Below are 19600 nucleotides of genomic sequence, written 5' to 3'. Positions count from 1 at the left end.
CAATTCGGCTTTAATTTAGATTTAAAAGGACTCAATTATGCAAATAAATCGTTTAAGGATCAAATTAAAATTTGTTAAATTTCTCACTATTATAATATACGAGAGGGGTTACAATAAATGTGTTACACTAAAAGAGCCACGCCTTTTAGGCAATTAGCATTAACTATATATAACATAAAAAAAGAACTTGAAATGGAAAAGGGAAATACGTGGAAGGTGAAGGGAAAGTATGTTTAAATAAAATTACCGTTCCTTTTTTTTTTTCTTATTTAATTTTAAAATCAACTGTATTTTAAACGGACACCACTATTTTATTTTATTTTTTTTAAAAAAACAACTCTACTTTAAAACTATATATATAATATAATCGAAAATATGGTTGTTTCGGCACCATAATAATATAAACGACATGCATGTTCATGGAGCAGGCTAAACTGTAGTGGTCTCATAATGACTTCCAATAACTCTGTCAAAGAAAAGAAAAGGTATAATTGCTATGGTACTGATGATAAAATTATGATTTCATTCTCACAGCAACAGCAGAGAAATAGAGGAGGCATTTCTTGGTTGTTTTGAATTCGAACACATCTACTATGCTGCCGATCTTCACAAATACCACACGATACCATTCTCTCACCATCATCTTCTTTGGCTCCACAAGCACAATCAACATCTCGGCGATTAACACCACTTTCATATATTAACTCATTGATTATTCAACTTTCTGTGTTGGTCCCCTCTAACACAATTTTTTGACCCTCTTCAACTAGTTAATCCGTGCCCTTCACATTCAAGTTCATTACTGACTCTACAATGAAGCTTCTCAATCCCCAGTACAATTCCCTGAACTTCCTTAATTTCCGCTTCTAGCTTAAACTAATTGAAGGTAGCATTGTTTTTCAAGGTAATGCATTCAAATGATGGCATTGCCTTGTTCATCACGTCAGTGGTCTCTTGTTTTTTTCTTAAGACAACCGTGCAATAGAGTGTCATTTTCCCAGCTTCCTCATGATTGATGTTCTGAATTTTCCGTGGCAGTTCACCGTTATATGATCTTTGACAAGGTATTTGGTGTCAAGAATTATCCTTGCAGCAGCTGATATCGCACTAATTAAGAATTCCTTGGATCAGTGTTGGTTTTTGGCTTTTGAGAATACTTTTGAACAAGCATAGCTCGTCCTTCATTAGTTAAGGCCTTGACATCTTGTGTCCACCCTTCATTTTTGAATGGTTGATGACCAAAACCTTGTTGTTCAGGATATACATGAATTTGATCATCTTCCAATCAGCACTCTTAACACCAGCTTTGTCACTGGATTCAAGCAGCGCCGAACTAAATAATTCCCTACTACATGGTTTCCGAGTGATTTTAGCTCAAGATCTAGCAAACCTGTGTCATCGATATAGGCACGAGCAGCACACCCTAACATCTTGTCTTGAAACCCACCTGAATTCAGCCCTTTTTTTGCGCTTCCACAATCACCCTTGTTGCCATTTCAACTCGTTTTGGAGACCACCTACAGGTTGGTTCCATTTTATAGCTATCGATACAATTTTCCGCTAGCTGAAAGGTGGGTCTCGAGGTCTAACATGAAGCGGAATAGGTCACCAAGTGTCACCAAAGAATGATCTGATAACGTTTGGTACGTAGAGAAAATTAATGACCGGAATATGATGATATTAGAATTCCCAGGATAGTGGGCAAATATGCATTGGGGCATGCCTTGTATAGTGACATCAATGACTTCCTGGTGCATTGGTTAAGTGAAATCAAAGCTTCCACACCCGATTTTATAACCCGAAAGACCGAACCACGGTTCACTGAATGCTACACCGTGGAGTAGTCTCAATTTCATGCTTCTTTTCTGTGAAATGTCACTCAAGGTCACTTTCCTACATATAAAGCCGATTCTTGTAGGCCAAGCTCAGATTGCAAAATTCTCAAAACTGACAAGATGGACCTATAAAAAGTTGTGAACAGATGCCTAACCTTGCTCGCAATCCTGTACACAGTCGATCCCAAAAATCCATGATCTGCCATCCAGCCAAGGTGGAAACAGCTTCCATCCCATTGACACACAGCAGAAAATGCTCGAACCCTTAGAGTGAAAGACACCATGCATGATATGGCCCTGTAGTTGCACTAAATTGAAGTTGTCCTTGGTTGGAATTGATATACAATATTCTTTTATGAGATAAAACTTTCATTTTCATTTTTAACATTTCATTATTTATTAACAAACAACATCATGAGTCATAACCCCTCAAAATCCCTTAACCAAGTGTTAAGGATTTTTATAAATTAAGGGATTTATATCCCTTCCCTTAAATAATTTGATAACATAGTCAAATAATAGAGGATTTAATCCATTCCTGCCTCTTAAAACAGAGTTAGGATCATAACTTGGAGTAGATGAAGAAAAGATATGCATGTGAAACGCCAGTGGTTGGTTCTTTTAAGAAAATGCAGTTTTGTTTTTGGTAAACTGCCAATATATCTTAGGTTGCAAAATGAAATCTTTAAAAATATGCATAAAGCAAATGACGGTGTTCAAAATTTACTTAAATACTTGAATTACTAATACAAATTAATTTCCTTAACTGATCCACCACACCTAGAGATACCCCATAATTGGAAAAACATGCATATTTTTATTGTTATTGCTCTAATATTATCTCATTGTTGGTATATAAATGCAATTTTTTTTCTTTCTTTTTTTAAGCCTTTCTTACTGTTTTTCCCCCTCTTGTTGGTCACATGCTTGGATTTAATAACGATGCAGTTTGGGGAAATGATTGCCTAGAAGATCAGTACTCTCGAGGAGTTTTTTTTTTTTTTTTAATGGAATTGGATTTCTAGTTTTAGATTTCATTGTTTGTGTATGATTATTTTTGAAGTGGGATTTTAACGTTTAAATTAATGTAGAATTATTTTTTTCTAATACTAATTATATTTAATAGTTATTTCAATTATCTATCAAAAAATTTATGTGTCATTTCAGCTATATTTTTTGACATTTATAAAAATGTTATTATAAGTGTTATCATAAATATGAGATTACGATTTGTCATATATTACGATGGAACCTATTAGACGTTTGCTAGAAACGTGAGTACATGTCTAACGTGACACTTTTTTCTATCTATTATAACATTTGAAAAATGCTATGCTATGCTATATATATATATATATATATATATATATATATATATATATATATATATATATATATATATATATATATATATATATATATATTGTTGTTGCTACTAGCTGGTGACCAACCCCAGTGCCCACGAAATTAATTTTGCTTACAAGGTCTCCGATCTATATTGAAGTAAAAATTGCTTCCAAGGGCAAATGAAAATCACTCACTGAATCTAAAATTTTAAGTTTTTAAATTGAAATGATTATTTTATAAAATATTTATAACTTTGTTAACTAAACAATTTCAAATTTAAATCTTATCACCCACGTTTTATTTAATAAAAATTAAATGTAAATTAATACAAGTCAAGTTCAGAGAATTTTTACTTGAAAACATATTAAAGAATAATATAAATTATATATTAAAATTTTAACTAACAATTTAAATTTTTAAATAAGATAATTCTTTAATAAAATATATTTTTTAACTTGCCTAAAAATCCCCAAAATATATATGATTTGAAAATAAAAAATGGGCCTCCACCGATTAACCAAATATAAAATCGTGTAGTCATTATAGTTTTTCGCTGGAGTCCTAAGCTAACTTTAGTTGACTTGCCTTTAATAAATAAAACCTTCAATGTTTTCAAATTTTGGATGGTGTTTGAAAGCTGCTTTTGTTTTTGCCTTAAATTCTTTTAAAAAAATATTTTTAACTTAAAAATATTAAATTAATTTTTTTAGTGTTTTTTAATAATTTTAATGTTTTGATGTCAAAAATAAAAAATATATAAAAAATTATTTTGATATATTTTCAAGTAAAAAACTATTTTGCATCATAATCCTAAACATACACTGTTTATGTTTTCTAGTTTTAATATGTGTTTGGTGTTGTGATAGCTCTTGAGGTTATAGTTTTAAAAAATAAATATAAAAAACATTATTAATTGTGATTTTGAAAAAAATAGGTTTAAAAATCATGTATTTGATTAAAATTATTCTGATATGAATTTCTGCATATAATATAAATAAAAAACAAGTTTTTATAAATGAAAAGTGAGTTATTTTAATTTTTATAAAACCAAGATTTGAAACACAAATATATATGGAGTCTAGTATAAAAAAACATAAAATATTTTACTAACAAAATGATTTTTTCTCTATTTTTAAATAAAATATAAAAACTATCACAATACCAAACACTCATTAATTTACTATCTAAATCCCAAATAAAATATAAAAACTGTCACAAGATTTTATTGATAATATCTATGCTATGATGTTAGTTTACCTGATTAGTCATAATTATTAGTTTTAGAAATGGAAATAAATGTGATTGGACGTAAATTGAATGTTAAATAATTTTCCAATTCGTTACATATTAATTTTTTAACTGAAGTCTTAATTACGTAGTTAATTTACTTTCAAAATACGTAATTAAATTCGACAGTTAACTACCCATGGATACATATAATAATAATTAATTTTTTTAGTCATAACAAAATACCTAAAAAATTAAGTAAAAAACTAAAATGCATGGGTATTTCAATATAGCACCTAACACTATGTATCCTCTTATATTTTACTATGGATACACTGCTTGTTTTTTTAAAAAAATTTGATTTTCATACTTTTTTTATATAATTTTTTTATTTTTAAATCGATTTAAAGAATAATTAAATTAAATTTGTTGATTAAGGATAAAATTAAAAGACAAGAAACTAAAGTATAAAATATACCACAAATACGTGATGGTTTCAAAACTCACATAAAAATTTTAATTTAGTCTTCATATTTTAAAAATTATATATTTTCGGTACCTCAATATTTTTACAATTCAATTTTGATATAAAAGTTCATTTTTTTAATTTTTTAATTCATGGTTTAAGAGATGAAAGAGAGAGATCACTGGATTTTGGCGATGGAAAAAGAAAATCTATTGACACCAATTTTGACCATCAAAATGGTAGATATTTATGTCAAATGATTCCATTTGATGAAATGATTTTATATTAGGTGTTTTTTTTACCTTTTAAAGTTTATGAAAAAAAAATATGAGCTCAAGTATATTTTTGGTTTCGAGTTGATTTTGATTTTTAGAATTTGTTTTGGTTTTTTGATGTCATAGATATGTTTATCATAGTTTCTAAGGTGTTTTCTATTTGTTTTTGGTCAAAATATAGTTGAAAAACAGGTTTTGATTTAAAAAATCTTAAGCCCTGATTTTCTGGTCACTATAGTGGTCAGAACCTGGACAAAATCAGATGACGCGTCGTCTGCCTCAATAGACAATGTGTCATCTGATTATTTTTTTCAAGAAAATTTGAGGCAAATCCATTTGCAAAAAGAAAATAATAATAAGGGTCTATTCGCGCGGACCCTAACAGAATGAGTCAGGCGGGATGACCTGACTTGTCAGGCCTAGCAGCGCCTAGCCTTTATTTTTTTCTAATTTTTTTGTTTAAATTAATGCTTTTTTATATGTTTTTTTTTCAAAAACATATTTATATTTAGATTACTACCCTTCTCTCTTGTAAAGAGCTTACCTTTATTGTAAAGATGAACCCACCATTACCCTGTAACTTGTAAAGAGCTTACCTTTGTTTTATGAGAGAATCCTATAACAAGCAACCCAATAATCTTCGTTCTCTTATCTTTCAAGACATTTTTTATGCCTTCAAACTCCTTCATCAGTAAGTTTTTTTGGGTTACTTCAATTTCTTGTTTACTTTTAATCTTTCTTTTTATTTTCGTGAATTGTTAAGAGGACACGGTTTGTTATGTTGATGGGTTTGATTAGGGTCCGTTTGTTTACGCGACTGCGGCTGCGTTTTAATTAAAACGCAGTTGGCAGCCGTTTGGTAATGAAAAAACTTGATTTACTGTGCCTGGGTCCCACGTGTTTTTTGCGGCTGAAACGTTAAAAATGAAAAGCAGGGAAATCATGCTTTCCATTCACTGTGCATCCTAATTGCACTGTTCACTGAACAGTGCAATTAACATGCACAGTGTACACGGTACACTTTTTTTTTTTTTTAGTATGTATTAATTTTATTAATATTTTTTTTTATCATGCTTTCCATTCACTGTGCATGTTAATTGCACTGTTCAGTGAACAGTGCAATTAGCATGCACAGTGTACACGGTACACTTTTTTTTTTTTTTTTAATTTTATTAATATTTTTTTTAAAAAAATAGTTTATAGTAAATTAAATTTATTTGCACTGTGATATGAACAATATATTTTTACCGAAAAACTAGTATAAAGTAAATTAAATTTACTCGCACTGTAATATCAATTTTATACATGATAATATTTTATTTAATTGTATTATTAAATAGTTTAATGGAATAATAAAAAAATATTTTATATAAAGTATTATTTATTTCATAATGTAATATGAGTAATTAATTCTATAATATTTAAATTTAAAACTATCAATATTAATATATATTTTTTAAAATTATTTTATAACCTCAATTTCAAAAGCATTCTTACCCAAACACATTAAACTACTTTTTTTCAACCTCAATTTCAACCACAGTTTTAACCAAACACCTATTTTTTCAAACCAACCTCAATTAAAAGTACTTTTTATAAAACTACTTTTTTCAAACCACAACCACAACCACTACCGCAATACCAAACACACACTAAGCCTCATTTAGTATTGCGTTTCAAAATGAAGGTTGGGAAAATTTTTAAAAAAATTGTTTAAAATTATTTTTTTTATGTTTTGGATCGTTTTGATGTGCTGATATCAAAAATAATTTTTAAAAATAAAAAAATATTATTTTGATGCATTTCCGAGTGAAAAACACTTTGAAAAATAATCGTTATCATACTTTCAAACACCCTCTAAATCAATAATTAGTTAAAGAAACTTGTTTTTCTTTATCATAATCAATCTCTCATTCGAGTTTTATAGCTATTGTAATTGGGATTAGATAGATATTTTTTGTTGATTTTCTTTGATGAAAATGTTAAGCATTAACGCACATTCAAAGTCTAGCATGTGAATAGTAATTTTTCAAACCATAGCGAGTAATCACAATATAAACCAAATTACATGATTCTAAGGGTAATTTTCCCTTCTTTTTTTCATTTCCCCTCTCTCTCTTTATTCTATTTCATCATTCTTTTTTTAATTGTATTACTCAGCATTTACTTGATTGAATTTGTTTTCATAAATTGTTTTGGTTTGTTTTCTATGAAGTTACCTCAATTTCAAATAAATATCATAGCATTTGGTTTGTACTTGGTTTTATGAACATCTATTTTTGTTATAGTATAGTCAGGTAAAAAATAGTTTTTTTTTAAAAAAATTTAAACCCAGTAAAGTCCATAACCTAAATTGTGGATTTGACAAGTTAAGTCATGAAGTCCTAGTCGATTCAGGATGTCGTCAAAGGTAAGCTCTTTACAAGTTACAGGGTAATGGTGGGTTCAAAAACAAATATTTCATCTTGTGATATTAAATATTTTGATCTAAACCTATTTCTTGATTTTTTCAGTTTTATTTTTAGTTATCATTTATTTTTTTCAATTTATTTGAGTATGCATAAATTTTTTTTATTTTCATTTAATTTTTTAAATTATAAAAATATGTTGAAAAAACCTATATATATAATTTTTTATTAGAAAAAAAATATTTGACCCACAACAGATATTTAGCATATTTCTAAACCTTGTGTTTTTATATATATATATATATATATATAAATATAAATACTTGTGTCAATTTATATCCAAACTATATTATTGGTGACTATTTGTTTTTTAAAAAATCAGATTCTCCAATCCCCACCCTTGTCCTGTTTATTTTAAATAGTAAAATTATAATTCTACTCATCTCTGGTGTGACGTTTACCAACAAACCAAAGTGCCCTTACCACTTCTGGATTCCCCAATGGAAATAAACCCACTGTTGAATTACTCTCTTGAAGCATCCAATTAAAAGAAAAAAAAGATATTCCAATTTTCTCAAGTTGTGTGATTCCATACATCTCCTCACAACTCACCTTTTTAGTTGACAATACACCTAATTGATGCATTATAAGAGAATGTTCGGTGTGCAGTTGAATTATCATTTTGTTATTTTTTTTTTTGTGTTTTCATATTATTTTAATATTAAAAATAATTTTTTAAAATAATAAAAAATATTAATTAATATATTTCTAAGTAAAATAACATCCTGAAAAAACAATCTATCTCAGCGTAGGCTAATATAAAGTCCCAAAACCATAGGTGTCCACATAAATAACATAAAATGTCATTTTTGGTAACTAACATGAAAGAAGAAAGTCTAAAAATAAATAAATAAATAAATAAATAAAAAGCTCACATCTACACTTTATTAAGAGCATTCAAAAAAGAGGGATAAGATAAAGTTGGATGAGCCCTAAATTGGAAAGAAAGAATAATATAAAGAATTTAGGATATTTTTATTTTTGGTCACATGGGAACATATGCCCTGCTTTCATTCTTAGATTTTCTATTATATATTTTTATTAAAAAAGAGAAAAAATAAATCTACTACATATTCTTAGGTCTCTCTCATCCTCTCTCTGTCCTCTCTCCTTTTCTCTTCTCTTTCGTTTCTCTCTCCTCTCTCTTCTTTGTCTCTCTTTCTCTCTCCGGAAGGGCAAAAACCTAAAGAGCCGTTTGCACCCCAAGTGAGTTATCTCTCTCCTCTCTCTCTCTTTTTCTAAGATTTGAATATATGGGACCTAGTACTATCAAACCTGCCATTTATTCTCACACATCTACATTTCTTTGCTGTTTTGCTTGTTTTCTATTTCCTGATTGTAGAAATCTACTACTATTCGAAGTAAAAAAAAAAAACTATCTTATTTTCGAGATTTTAATGTATATTGCAGATCTGGAAATGGTTTTTTGGTTGCATTCACAGGAAATCTTGGAAAATGGAAAGTGATTTAAAAACTAGAAACGTTTCCATTTTTTATTGATGTTTTTTTTTTATATATATAATTTCCCGTTTTTGTTTATGGGAATCTTAAAAATCCTCCCATTTTTAGATCTGGAGGAAGTGAGATTCTTTTACTCAGTTATTTTCATTTATTCTTTTTTTTTCTTTGGATGCAATTAATGCCAGGCATTGTGAATTGGAACTTGCTAGCTGCTAATCTCTTTGCATATGCTTCTGTTTTGTTGATTGTTCATTGGATCTATTGATTTTGGGAACTATGCTTCATGTAAAATGTTGTCTTTGTGTATTTATTAGCGTTAAAGGTAATAATGTCTTCACTTGTTGAGGACTCTTTAACAGCCTCAGTGATCTGGATGACAATGCTGCTGATGGGTCATCCCAAACATATCAAAAGTTCATCTTTTTAACGAAAGCTGATATAGTGAAGAATTAAAATGTTTTTAGTGGTTATGTTAAAAACTGTAGAGAAAAGCTGAATTTTTCCCCTTTTGCTGTGTTGTTGACATTGCTTAGCTTTCATGGATGATGATGCGTTGAACATGCACAATTGGGGTTATTATGAACCGTCATATAAGGAGCCATTTGGTCTCCAGTGGATGCCGAGCATGGTAGACCGTGATACAAAGCATTTCTTACCCAGGCGTGATCCAATTAACATCATGATCGGTGCCAATGGAGCCTACCTTCCACATGATTGTGTGGTTTCTGACGCCCCTGAGCATATGAATTACATGAGGGATAGTTGGATAAATCGGGAGAAGTTTTTAAATATATTACCTCCAAATCCCAATTATGTTGTTCCCCAGCAAACTTCAGGAGCTCATTCAATGCAAATGTTACAGCCACCCAATTCATCAAGGGATGAGAGGTTGAGTAGGATTGAGGAACCCAGTGTAAGTAATGAAGGTAACCAGTTGAAGAGAAGACAGGTAGGTGGTACATCCCCCAAAACTCCCAAAGCTAAGAAACCTAGGAAGCCAAAGGATGGTAATAATAATACAGTTCAGCGTGCGAAGCCAGCTAAGAAAAGTGTGGATGTTGTCATAAATGGGATTGATATGGACATTTCAGGTATCCCAATTCCGACCTGCTCATGTACTGGAACTCCTCAACAATGTTACCGATGGGGCTGCGGAGGATGGCAGTCAGCATGTTGCACCACAAATGTCTCGGTGTACCCTCTACCAATGAGTACCAAAAGACGCGGTGCAAGGATAGCAGGGAGGAAAATGAGTCAGGGTGCATTTAAGAAGGTACTGGAGAAACTTGCAGCTGAAGGTTATAACTTTGCTAACCCAATTGATTTAAGGACTCACTGGGCAAGACATGGAACCAACAAGTTTGTCACCATCAGGTAGATTTACGTTGTTGGTTCAAGCAATGAGACTCCCATTACCTGTGGCCTGCTTCTCTTGTGTAGATATCTATGGCCTCTTGCGGAGATCTATTTTGTTCTTTGTAGTTCATGACTTCTCAGCCATGATACATGTTTTTGAAATTCGGACATCTAGTCTTCTCGGAACTCTTGTTAACTTTTCATTTCTATTTGTGTTATAAAGGTAACCAGTAAATTTTGGCCACCCGAATGTAGGATGTGGATGAGCTTATTTTTGCTGGGTTGGTTTTGGATAAAATATTTTTCTGTAGTCAATTCAATTTTTATCAAAGATTATTAATTGAATTCTCCTCTCCTTTCATCATATCTAATTGTTTTCCTTTCAGTTGCTTCAGACTATTCTTTCATTTCGGTTTAATGTCACACTCTTCTCCTTGTGGTTTAATTGAACGAGAAAGTAATTATGGTGTGGTTTTGATAAATATGGAATTGTATTTATTCCTTAGAGGTAACACTTACCGAATTTCTTCTGGGATTAGATTCCTCGGTTGATGTCATATGTGCTTTCAGGTGTCTTTTTCTTGTTTTGTGCTTTAGAAATCTCACAGGAGTGATGTCATATGTCATATATTATAATTATAAAATAAGCTAAAAGAATTGGGGAAAGGAGTGATAGCAATCATTGTTCACGCCGATTTATTTCTGTTGTGGACTATGCTATTTATTTTTTATAATTTATTTTTATTTGTTTTGGCCATTGAATTTTATTTATTTATTTATAATTTTATCTTTTTAAATTATGTTAACATGGTTTTAGATTCCTTTTACTTTGCATTCTCTCATAGATGTAAAGTGTCAAAAAACATTCTGACAATAAATTAAAGATTGGTTTTGCGATAGAATTTTAGGTTGTAATTAAACAATAATAAAATGAAAATCAAATTTAACCAAAAAAAATAAAAATACCCCTTTCTCATTTTGGCAGGGAAAACTTCAATTTGCTTCCTAAAGTTTCAGCTTTTGTATTTTTTTTTGTTTATGTAGTCTTAGCATTTTATGTTTTAGTCCTCAACTTTTTTTTTTTTCACGTTTCAGTTTTTGAAAAAAAAAAAAGAAATCAAAAATAGTTGAGGAAAGATAAGTGCTCAACTAGTCATAATTAAAAGATAAAAAAAGCTAATATTGGTTTCAATGAATTTGTTTTTATGAAGAGAGTTCAATGAATGTGTTGTTATTTAACCATGTTGGAAAAGGTAGATTAAGGTTCTTAAATTTTTAATGATTTATTTATTTCTTGATTAATTAGAAGATATTTTAGGATTGAAAAGGGGTTTATTGATATTTCTAGATTGTTTTCTAGGTTTTTTTAAACGAAAAAAATTAAAAATAAGTTTTTAAAAATAAAAAACTTCAACAATGATTTTTTGGAAAATTAATAAACCAGGCTTACGGCCTAGTCCTCTAACCCCAGTGCCCATGAAAATTAACGTTTTTCTCATATATCATGAAAGGGAGCTTTTTTAAAAATAAAAGGATTCATAAGAACTACAATGCTAATATTATCAAGTTAAAGTTAATGGGTTCTAAATAAACGTAGTTAAAAAATAATTAAAACAATATTCTTTAGATCATTTTATAATAAAGTTTCAATATGTCTTCTTTTTTTCTAAACAAATAATTTTTCCTAACATTGAAGCCATATATAGTAGAGATAACTTTTCCTTTTTAAGATGGATATATGGTACGTACATGCTTTGTGTAGATTAATTTGAAATTAAGCTCTACATTTATGAATAAAATCGAAGATACTATTTTAGTTTTTGAAAGCTATTGATCGTTAAAATGTATATTTATACATTCTGTTAAATGACATATTGTACGCTCTCTATAAGTATATCACCTGTCAATACAAAGTACGTGCATGTGTACACTTGGAAGAAACCTATCAGCTTGCAGTATCTGATTGTGAGGTTTCATTATTTTTGGCAGCTCTCACCATCGCAGATATTGATGGATACAAATAAAATAAATTAAAACAATTTTTAAAATAAACTAAAAAATTCTTTCAAAAATAAATCCAATAAGTTTGAGCTGATGCTTGATATCCCGAGCCTAAAATATAGTAGGGGCCAAGAAAAATAGGCTCGAGTGTAGTAGTCTGAGCCCAACAATCAAGGAGTCTAGGCTCCGGTTACTGCCCGAGACCAACTTCCTAAAAGGCACGGGCTCGAGCAAGAAGCTCGAGTCCATGCAAGGTGCACGCCTATGCTGGGCGTGCTATCATGCTCAGCGTGAGCGTGACATGCTTGGCTTGTTGGGTATGTATCCTAGCATTCTCTTGAGCTCGGGCTCAAGACATGCTTAAGTATAAGCATTGCGTCTAAATCTATTTCTTATTTTTAATGGGCTCAAACCCAACACTCACTAGGGATTTTTCTAGGATCCCACGCGGGTCTTGCTATATTTTATATTAATTCAATACGTATTATTTTGAATAGAATACAGCTTAAAATATCACAAATATGAAATTACACTTCATCCCTTTCTCTCTACAAAATAATAAGATTCATGGGCTATAAATACATCATAAATCTATCAAGTCAAAGGTTTACAATCTCTTCATTCTCCACTACATATATATTTTCAGAGCATCTCTCTTTAGAATATTATTGTAATTTTTTTTTTATAAATTTACTAACTTTACTATTAAAGTGTCTCTACATCTATAAAAAAAGATTTTTTGAACGTATTATCTACCGGTCACCTAACTTTTCAGACATCATCTACTATCCATCAGCAATCTTTTAAACTTTTCGTATCAAGTCACCATATATCTTGACTTTAAAAAATATATTAAATTGCTTAAAATAAAAAATTATTCAATTATCCCACAGACGAACTTCGTTTCTAAACATCTTCAATTCTAGCACCATAAGATATAGATGACCTTGTAGTTCTGCTATGAGAAGAAGTCCCATTCGGTTAAAACTCCTTAACATTCTCTCTCAAAAGCTTATAGGAAAAACTGCAGCATGAAGCTCGTCTTTCGAAGAGAGAAACCAAGATGTCAAGAGTGCTTTAATGAAGACATAAGCTAGATGTCAAGAGTACTTTAATTGAACACATAAGCTATCTGATTAGCAGTAAGAATAAACCGAGCCTCTAGATCCTCCTTGGCAATTTTTTCACGAAGAAAAGAAAAATCAATCTCAACATGGTTAGTTCATACATGAAAGAATGGATTGTGGCTTGATTAAGTTGTGCTTGTAATATCACACCAAAACAGCGGAGATCGCAATAGAGTAACCTTTAATTCTCAAAACAATGATTTCAACCATGCAAGTGCAGCTGTTGCATCATTTAGAGCTTAATTTGTGCTCTGACCCAGTAGACAAACGAGCTACAGTTCTGTCTCTTACTCGGTAGATGAACTGGCTACACTTCTTTGCTTTTCTGACTTCCAAGGTACCAAATTATCTTCCAAGAAAATTGCGTATCCTCTTATAGATTTTATACTCCATGAAAATGAAAATGTAAATGCAAACCTTGCATTGATGACTGAGTTGCAAGGGAGGCAGTCAAACCCCATGTTGTGCTGGATTTTCCAGCCTTTTCAGGGCGAGTACGGAGTGTTACAGTTCTCTAGATTGTGAGGTTCTGCTAGGAGTGGAACAGGTAAGATTCGGATCATGTCGTGTTCTCTTATGAACACGACCCGTCATTTTCGTTAAATCATTGAATTCAAATTCAAATTGAATGATCATAATTTAGTGTATAATAAAAATGGAAACAATATAATTCATTCGTTTATTTCTCTCATTCAATCCAAAACATTAATTGAACTCAAAACCAATTATGAAATTTGAAACATGATCGTTTATATTTCTTTAAGAGCACGATCCAAATCCTTTGAATCTGCTTCTCACGTTGCTGGATGTGTCTTATAAAAATGGGTTCAGAGAAATTTAACTAGCTCTGCCGCTTAATCCAATTAATATCATGAGAATTATAAAATTTTATTCCCTAAAATATTATTGTGTTGATTCTGTATGAGAATTAATTATTTTCTTTTGGGAGCAGGACTATTTTGTATGCTCATGAAAGAGCTCAGAAGTAGGAGTACCAGGATAAACATTAAATTTCCAGCTTACAGCATCATATACATGGGGATTCACGCTTCATCTCTGCCTCTGCCCCTGTTCTGATTGCTTTCTATAACCCCACCAACATAACATTAATCAACTTAAGAAGACTATGATAATTGATAAGAGATTAAATTTCTAGTTTGATTTCCATCATTAATCTCAAAAACCTAAAATATAAAATAATATGCAACCTTCAAAAATTGTTTAGAAAAAAGAAAAGAGTATAAACAGAACATTCTTTCTTAACAAAAACCGACTTCATTAGTGGACGAGACTTGCTGAAGGGAATATTGAGAATCTCTAACCCAACTAATAGAAACAAATAAAATCCGGTATCTCTTGTTCATGATAAACAGGTACAATGGGTAGATAATTTGGAGGATTCTCTGCGGAAGAAGTTGCTCTGAAATGAGAGGTCTCGTGATTTCCTTGAGAATTGATGTTCACGTCTTCCTCAAAAATCTCCCATTTGTCTGTTACTATTGTCTTCAATCTACTGTTTGGTTCTTTCTCTTCAACAATGGCAACATCTTCTTTCACCACTATTGCTTTATTATCATCCTCATCATTAACATTTTTGTAACTTTTCGCTTCAGGAACTCCGTTGATTATACGCTCAAGATCTTTGATATCTGCTTCTGGGATCTGTGTGACTTTAGGAACTTCCAATGCGTTGAAGACACCGAAGTTCCTGCAAAATTCAAAATATAGAGCAAGGTCCTCACCTTGAACTTTTGCCTTTTGAAGAATCTTAAAAGCCATGGTAGCTTCAAGTTTCCCAGCTGAATATATCCCCATGAGAACCCTTGCAATCCCTTTGCATATCCTGCCGTAAACATCGAATATTTCAATGATCACACAATCCATGGCCTCTGTAATTAGAACCTCTTTCATGTTATCTGCCATTGGCTTAATTTGGAGCAACATGTCAAGCAAAGATTGCCAGTTTCTCAACTTTACAAGCTCCTGCACCATTGGTTCTTCTGTCTGATTCTGTTGTACGTAAAACAAGGCAGATCTTTGGTCTAAAAACGAGAAATAAGAGCGAATAAAGGTGTTGAAGCCCCACATTTTTGCTTGTTTTGAGTGTCCATCAGTGAAGTTTGATAGATCAAATGGCAACCTTCCGATCCTTTGCACGGCTGGGGTCTTACAACAGAAAACACCATGCATTAGCATCAACCCCTTTATGGCCACAACCCAGCTCCTTGTCTTCTCCATCCGTGTAGTGAGAGCCCATATCAAGGGCTTCAGGCTCACCGGAGATGTGCGTATCCATGTAAAGACTCTCTGGGCATTCCTGTAATCTACGTAGCTCTCATCATGACTGGTGGCCTTGATGATTGCAGCCTCGAGATCTGAATTCCGATACCAAGTTTGCCTTGATAGGCTGATGGCTAATAAGCTGTTTTGATCTTTTAGAGCTCCGGAAGCCCTTCTCCACAGCTTCATTTCCTGTTCTATTGTCCCAGCAATCTGTGTACTGAGGGCCTTTCCCTGTTTTAGGTTGTCCCTTGTGGTTCTTCCTTTTTTTTCTTTGTGATAGGTTGGCTAGCTATTTTGGATCGACAACTGGACTTGTGGGGATGACAAATAGAATATCATTTGCCATGGCCGGCCAGCCTAAGAACCTTAGTCAAGTTTATTTTGTGATGTAATGCTGTATGTTACTTGGCTAATTGAGCTGTGGAGAGGAAATTTTGCTGGTGCTTACTGGTTTTCAGAGTTGGTATATTTGACTTTTTCCTGGTTGTTGTGTCGTTATGGCCATGCATTTTGTCACATACTCCTACGCCTTTCCAATCTGGGACAAAGAAGGTCGTGCCAACAAGGAAAGGTTACAAGACTGTGTAATTACAATTATTTTTTAAAATATTTTTTATATTTTTATATTTTTTTAAAATTATTTTTAAAATCAACTAATCAGAACATAAAAAAAATATTAATTTTAAAAAAATATATTAGAAACACGAGTTGACCAAACATATAAATATAATAGTATCTCTTTACATTTTCATGGATCTTTTTTGTTTCCTCGTTGTCCACATTCTCATGAAGGAAAGACTTGAGAGGGTTTTCGTTAATTAAAGATGAGATTTGGGCCTAAGTCGAAACGAGTGCTTGTGTGGATTAGCCCAGTGTACGTATCATTATCCTAGCTCCATATTATAGGCTTAAAGGGCCTTCCAAATCAAAGAGACTCCCACTTCAAATAAATGAAGTAGCTCAACTTGGCTTGGTGGTCAGCTACCTGATTCCCAAAACAATTTGGAGAGAGACAAATCGAAGTCTTGCACTCGTCGATCACTCCTAACTTTCATTTCTATTCTGCAATGCTGCAGTGGAATATGCCTTGACAAAGGATTGGTGCTGGTTTGTGATCTTCCTGGTTGTTATTTTCTTGGCACGTCTTATGGCATCTTGGCAGCCACAAGCAGTGAATAAGCCAATTAGCTTACACAGGAAGATGGCCAGCTGGGGATAAAAATGCAGTCCCCACCAAACCCTGTCTTTAGGTAGAGAGGAGAATACAACATGGTGTAAGGACTAAAGCATTGCATACACAACATACAGCTTGCCTGCTTTAGAACATATGATGTTTATTACGTTGGAAGAAACAAACGTCTAGTAAAAGTGTCTGAATTAAGGCAGGCCGCTATCTCGTGCTTTCCGCTCAGTTAGCTTTTCTTTTGCTTTCACGGTTCATGTAATTTCTTTCAATGAGCATCTATATCTTGGCTCAAGATATCACAGCTCATGTATGCATGTTTCACTTGCATTTCCCATCTTCTGCAAAACCAAGAAAAGCCAAAAAAAAGAGGGGTAGATTGTGATATTTTCAACCAAAACTGCCACTGTTCTTCAAAAGCAAGAAAGTGAAAAAAAGCTCTGTCTCTCGCTCATTGATAGGGGGGGAGAGAGAGAGACAAAGATATAGTCATATAGGGACCCAATAAAGGAGGTAAAAGAGGCGAATAAACAAGTAACAAAATCTAGAAAAGTAGGAAATGGTGGGAATCTTTCTTCGTCTTTCACTGTGTATGAGATCCCACATTGCCAATGTCACCCCTCTCCCCTCGGTACTCCTTTTCATGCTCTTTTTCTTTTTCTTTCTTTCATTTATCTTTACATTCTCGCTCCAAAAACAAACATACACACAAAGCTAGATTTTTTGTGCCTCTGGCATGAGTATATGAACGCTTCTCTATGGGTTTGTCATGTGGAGAGGATGATTTTGTAAGTATCTTGATCTCTCCTTTTTTTCTTGCATAACAAATTGAGTAACTGGCAGTTAGTTTCATCACTTATAAGCCATTCTTATGCTTAATACTTCTCTTGATATCTCTACTTTATTAGCACGCATATATAGCTATGTCATCAATATGCTCATCAAAGTCAGTTCATTTTTCATTTTCTTAGGAAAAGAATGGAAGTCATGAAGTTCCGTTAATAGTTGACAGCAGAGAGACTAGAGTCAGTGGTGGCTATATGGATTTACAACATCGTCATCATGCAGTTGAGTACGAGGTCGAATTCTGGCCAGTTGAACACCCAATGGAACCACAGGATGAAGATCGTCCTGTCAAATGTCCAATGCCAACCTCTTCTGTTATCAAGGTAAGAATATGTCCACTTTCTTGTCCTGTTACAAGAAAACACTCGTGTAGATGAATGCATTCTGACATAATAAATATCTGCTACACCTTTAAGAATGGAAGGGCGCATGAGGAGAGATTAGAGAAGAGAGCGGACGATCTACTACTACCTGCGGTAATGAACAAACAAGGCATTGTTGTGGTGGCTGCAGAGCCCCAAGTCCGAGCAGTGCGTAAAAGGCACCATACACTTACCCGTCAGGACCACCGTGTAATAGCACCTGATCTAACAAGGATGGCTTCAATTCCTGCTCTGCCAACTCAGAACGTCACCATTTTTCAAATGCTTCAAGAACTCGACAAGTTCGATCAGTATTAAAAAGGTATAAAGAATAAATTAGGAAACCCACATTTCCGCTCCATCTAGCTTTAATAGCTTCTTTTCAATCCATTGCGGAGCGGTCAATGAATTCTTCGTGATTTTGTATTTCGGGCCGATAGGGAAAGAAATATCAAAGATATGCGGTATAAGAAGCACTCTTATTGTACTATGATTTTGATTTTTTATATATTTCTGTAGAATGTGTCTTCCATCCTAATTGTAGGTTTCCTTTATCATTTCTTGTTCAGATTTGGATGGATAATTAGCATGACACTCTGCAATACCATTTGTCCTTCTAATGTGTCATCACGAGAGAGAGAGAGAGAGAGAGAGAGAGAGGCACCATTTTTTGCATTGAACAGATGTTCCACGCCACATGACCGGATCCATTCATGACTTAACTAGCTTCTTGTGAATCCTTCCATATTCCTCAACCGGGTAAAGGATCTAATTGTAAATTTGCCTCCTCAGTCTTGAAGAATTCTCTGGAGTTGTACGAGGAATAAAACTCGACTTCCAAAGATCATGAGACTGGATGCTGTCTGTTAGCATAGTAGCCTGAGATTTAGAATCTAAGAACATCTATTACGATGTTGTTCAAGTTATCAGTCTATTGGGTACCTTTGCGGTGGACCTAAAAAATCACTACCAATGATAGTTTAGCGATGGTGATATCATCACCTTCAGCTTTATTTATTTGTTTGATCTTTCTTTTAAAGGGAAAATGATCTGATAGTGGAGTCAATTTGTCAAACAGCTGCAATCTATGATGGAACGTTGAGAATTGGAAGGAAAGACTTGAGAATATATTAAACAAACAGATAATCATGAATTCTTCAGCTAGCAACACCGAATAATTAAGGACATTGAAAAAGCTGTCAGTAGTTGATTTTTGACACATTATGAATGCCTGGCTGAATGCTGAATGGAATGGAATGGAATTTGCACCATTTTCAAACCAGGCCGCTTAGTAATCATGCGATCTCGCACACAGACACGAGAAATAAAAGCACAAAAAGGAAGACAAAAGAAATCGTTATGT

General features: G+C 32.6%; 3 protein-coding genes across 3 annotated transcripts; 2 read left to right on the top strand and 1 right to left on the bottom strand.

The window, feature by feature from the left end:
- Window positions 1-8655: 8655 nt before the first annotated feature.
- LOC7471447 (protein BASIC PENTACYSTEINE2) lies at window positions 8656-10706 on the top strand. The gene is made up of 2 exons (XM_002312450.4): window positions 8656-8824; window positions 9613-10706. Exon 2 carries the CDS (start codon window positions 9618-9620, stop codon window positions 10455-10457), a length of 840 nt encoding a protein of 279 aa, XP_002312486.1. The 5' UTR covers window positions 8656-8824; window positions 9613-9617; the 3' UTR covers window positions 10458-10706.
- A 3987-nt stretch (window positions 10707-14693) lies between these two features.
- Window positions 14694-16292, bottom strand: LOC7457826 (putative clathrin assembly protein At1g25240). Its single transcript, XM_002311517.3, has one exon. It carries the CDS (start codon window positions 16030-16032, stop codon window positions 14890-14892), a length of 1143 nt encoding a protein of 380 aa, XP_002311553.1. The 5' UTR covers window positions 16033-16292; the 3' UTR covers window positions 14694-14889.
- Window positions 16293-17637: 1345 nt separating this feature from the next.
- Window positions 17638-19250, top strand: LOC7471446 (uncharacterized). The gene is made up of 4 exons (XM_006379733.3): window positions 17638-17817; window positions 18001-18198; window positions 18292-18559; window positions 18807-19250. The coding sequence occupies exons 1-3, from the start codon at window positions 17788-17790 to the stop codon at window positions 18553-18555; spliced, it is 492 nt and encodes a 163-aa protein (XP_006379795.1). The 5' UTR covers window positions 17638-17787; the 3' UTR covers window positions 18556-18559; window positions 18807-19250.
- The last annotated feature ends 350 nt before the right edge of the window (window positions 19251-19600 follow it).

The sequence above is a fragment of the Populus trichocarpa genome, chromosome 8 (genome assembly GCF_000002775.5).
Source record: "Populus trichocarpa isolate Nisqually-1 chromosome 8, P.trichocarpa_v4.1, whole genome shotgun sequence".
NCBI classification, from domain to species: Eukaryota; Viridiplantae; Streptophyta; class Magnoliopsida; order Malpighiales; family Salicaceae; genus Populus; species Populus trichocarpa.
Note: the sequence above shows the minus strand (reverse complement) of the source record. Positions and strands in the feature narration are given on the sequence as shown.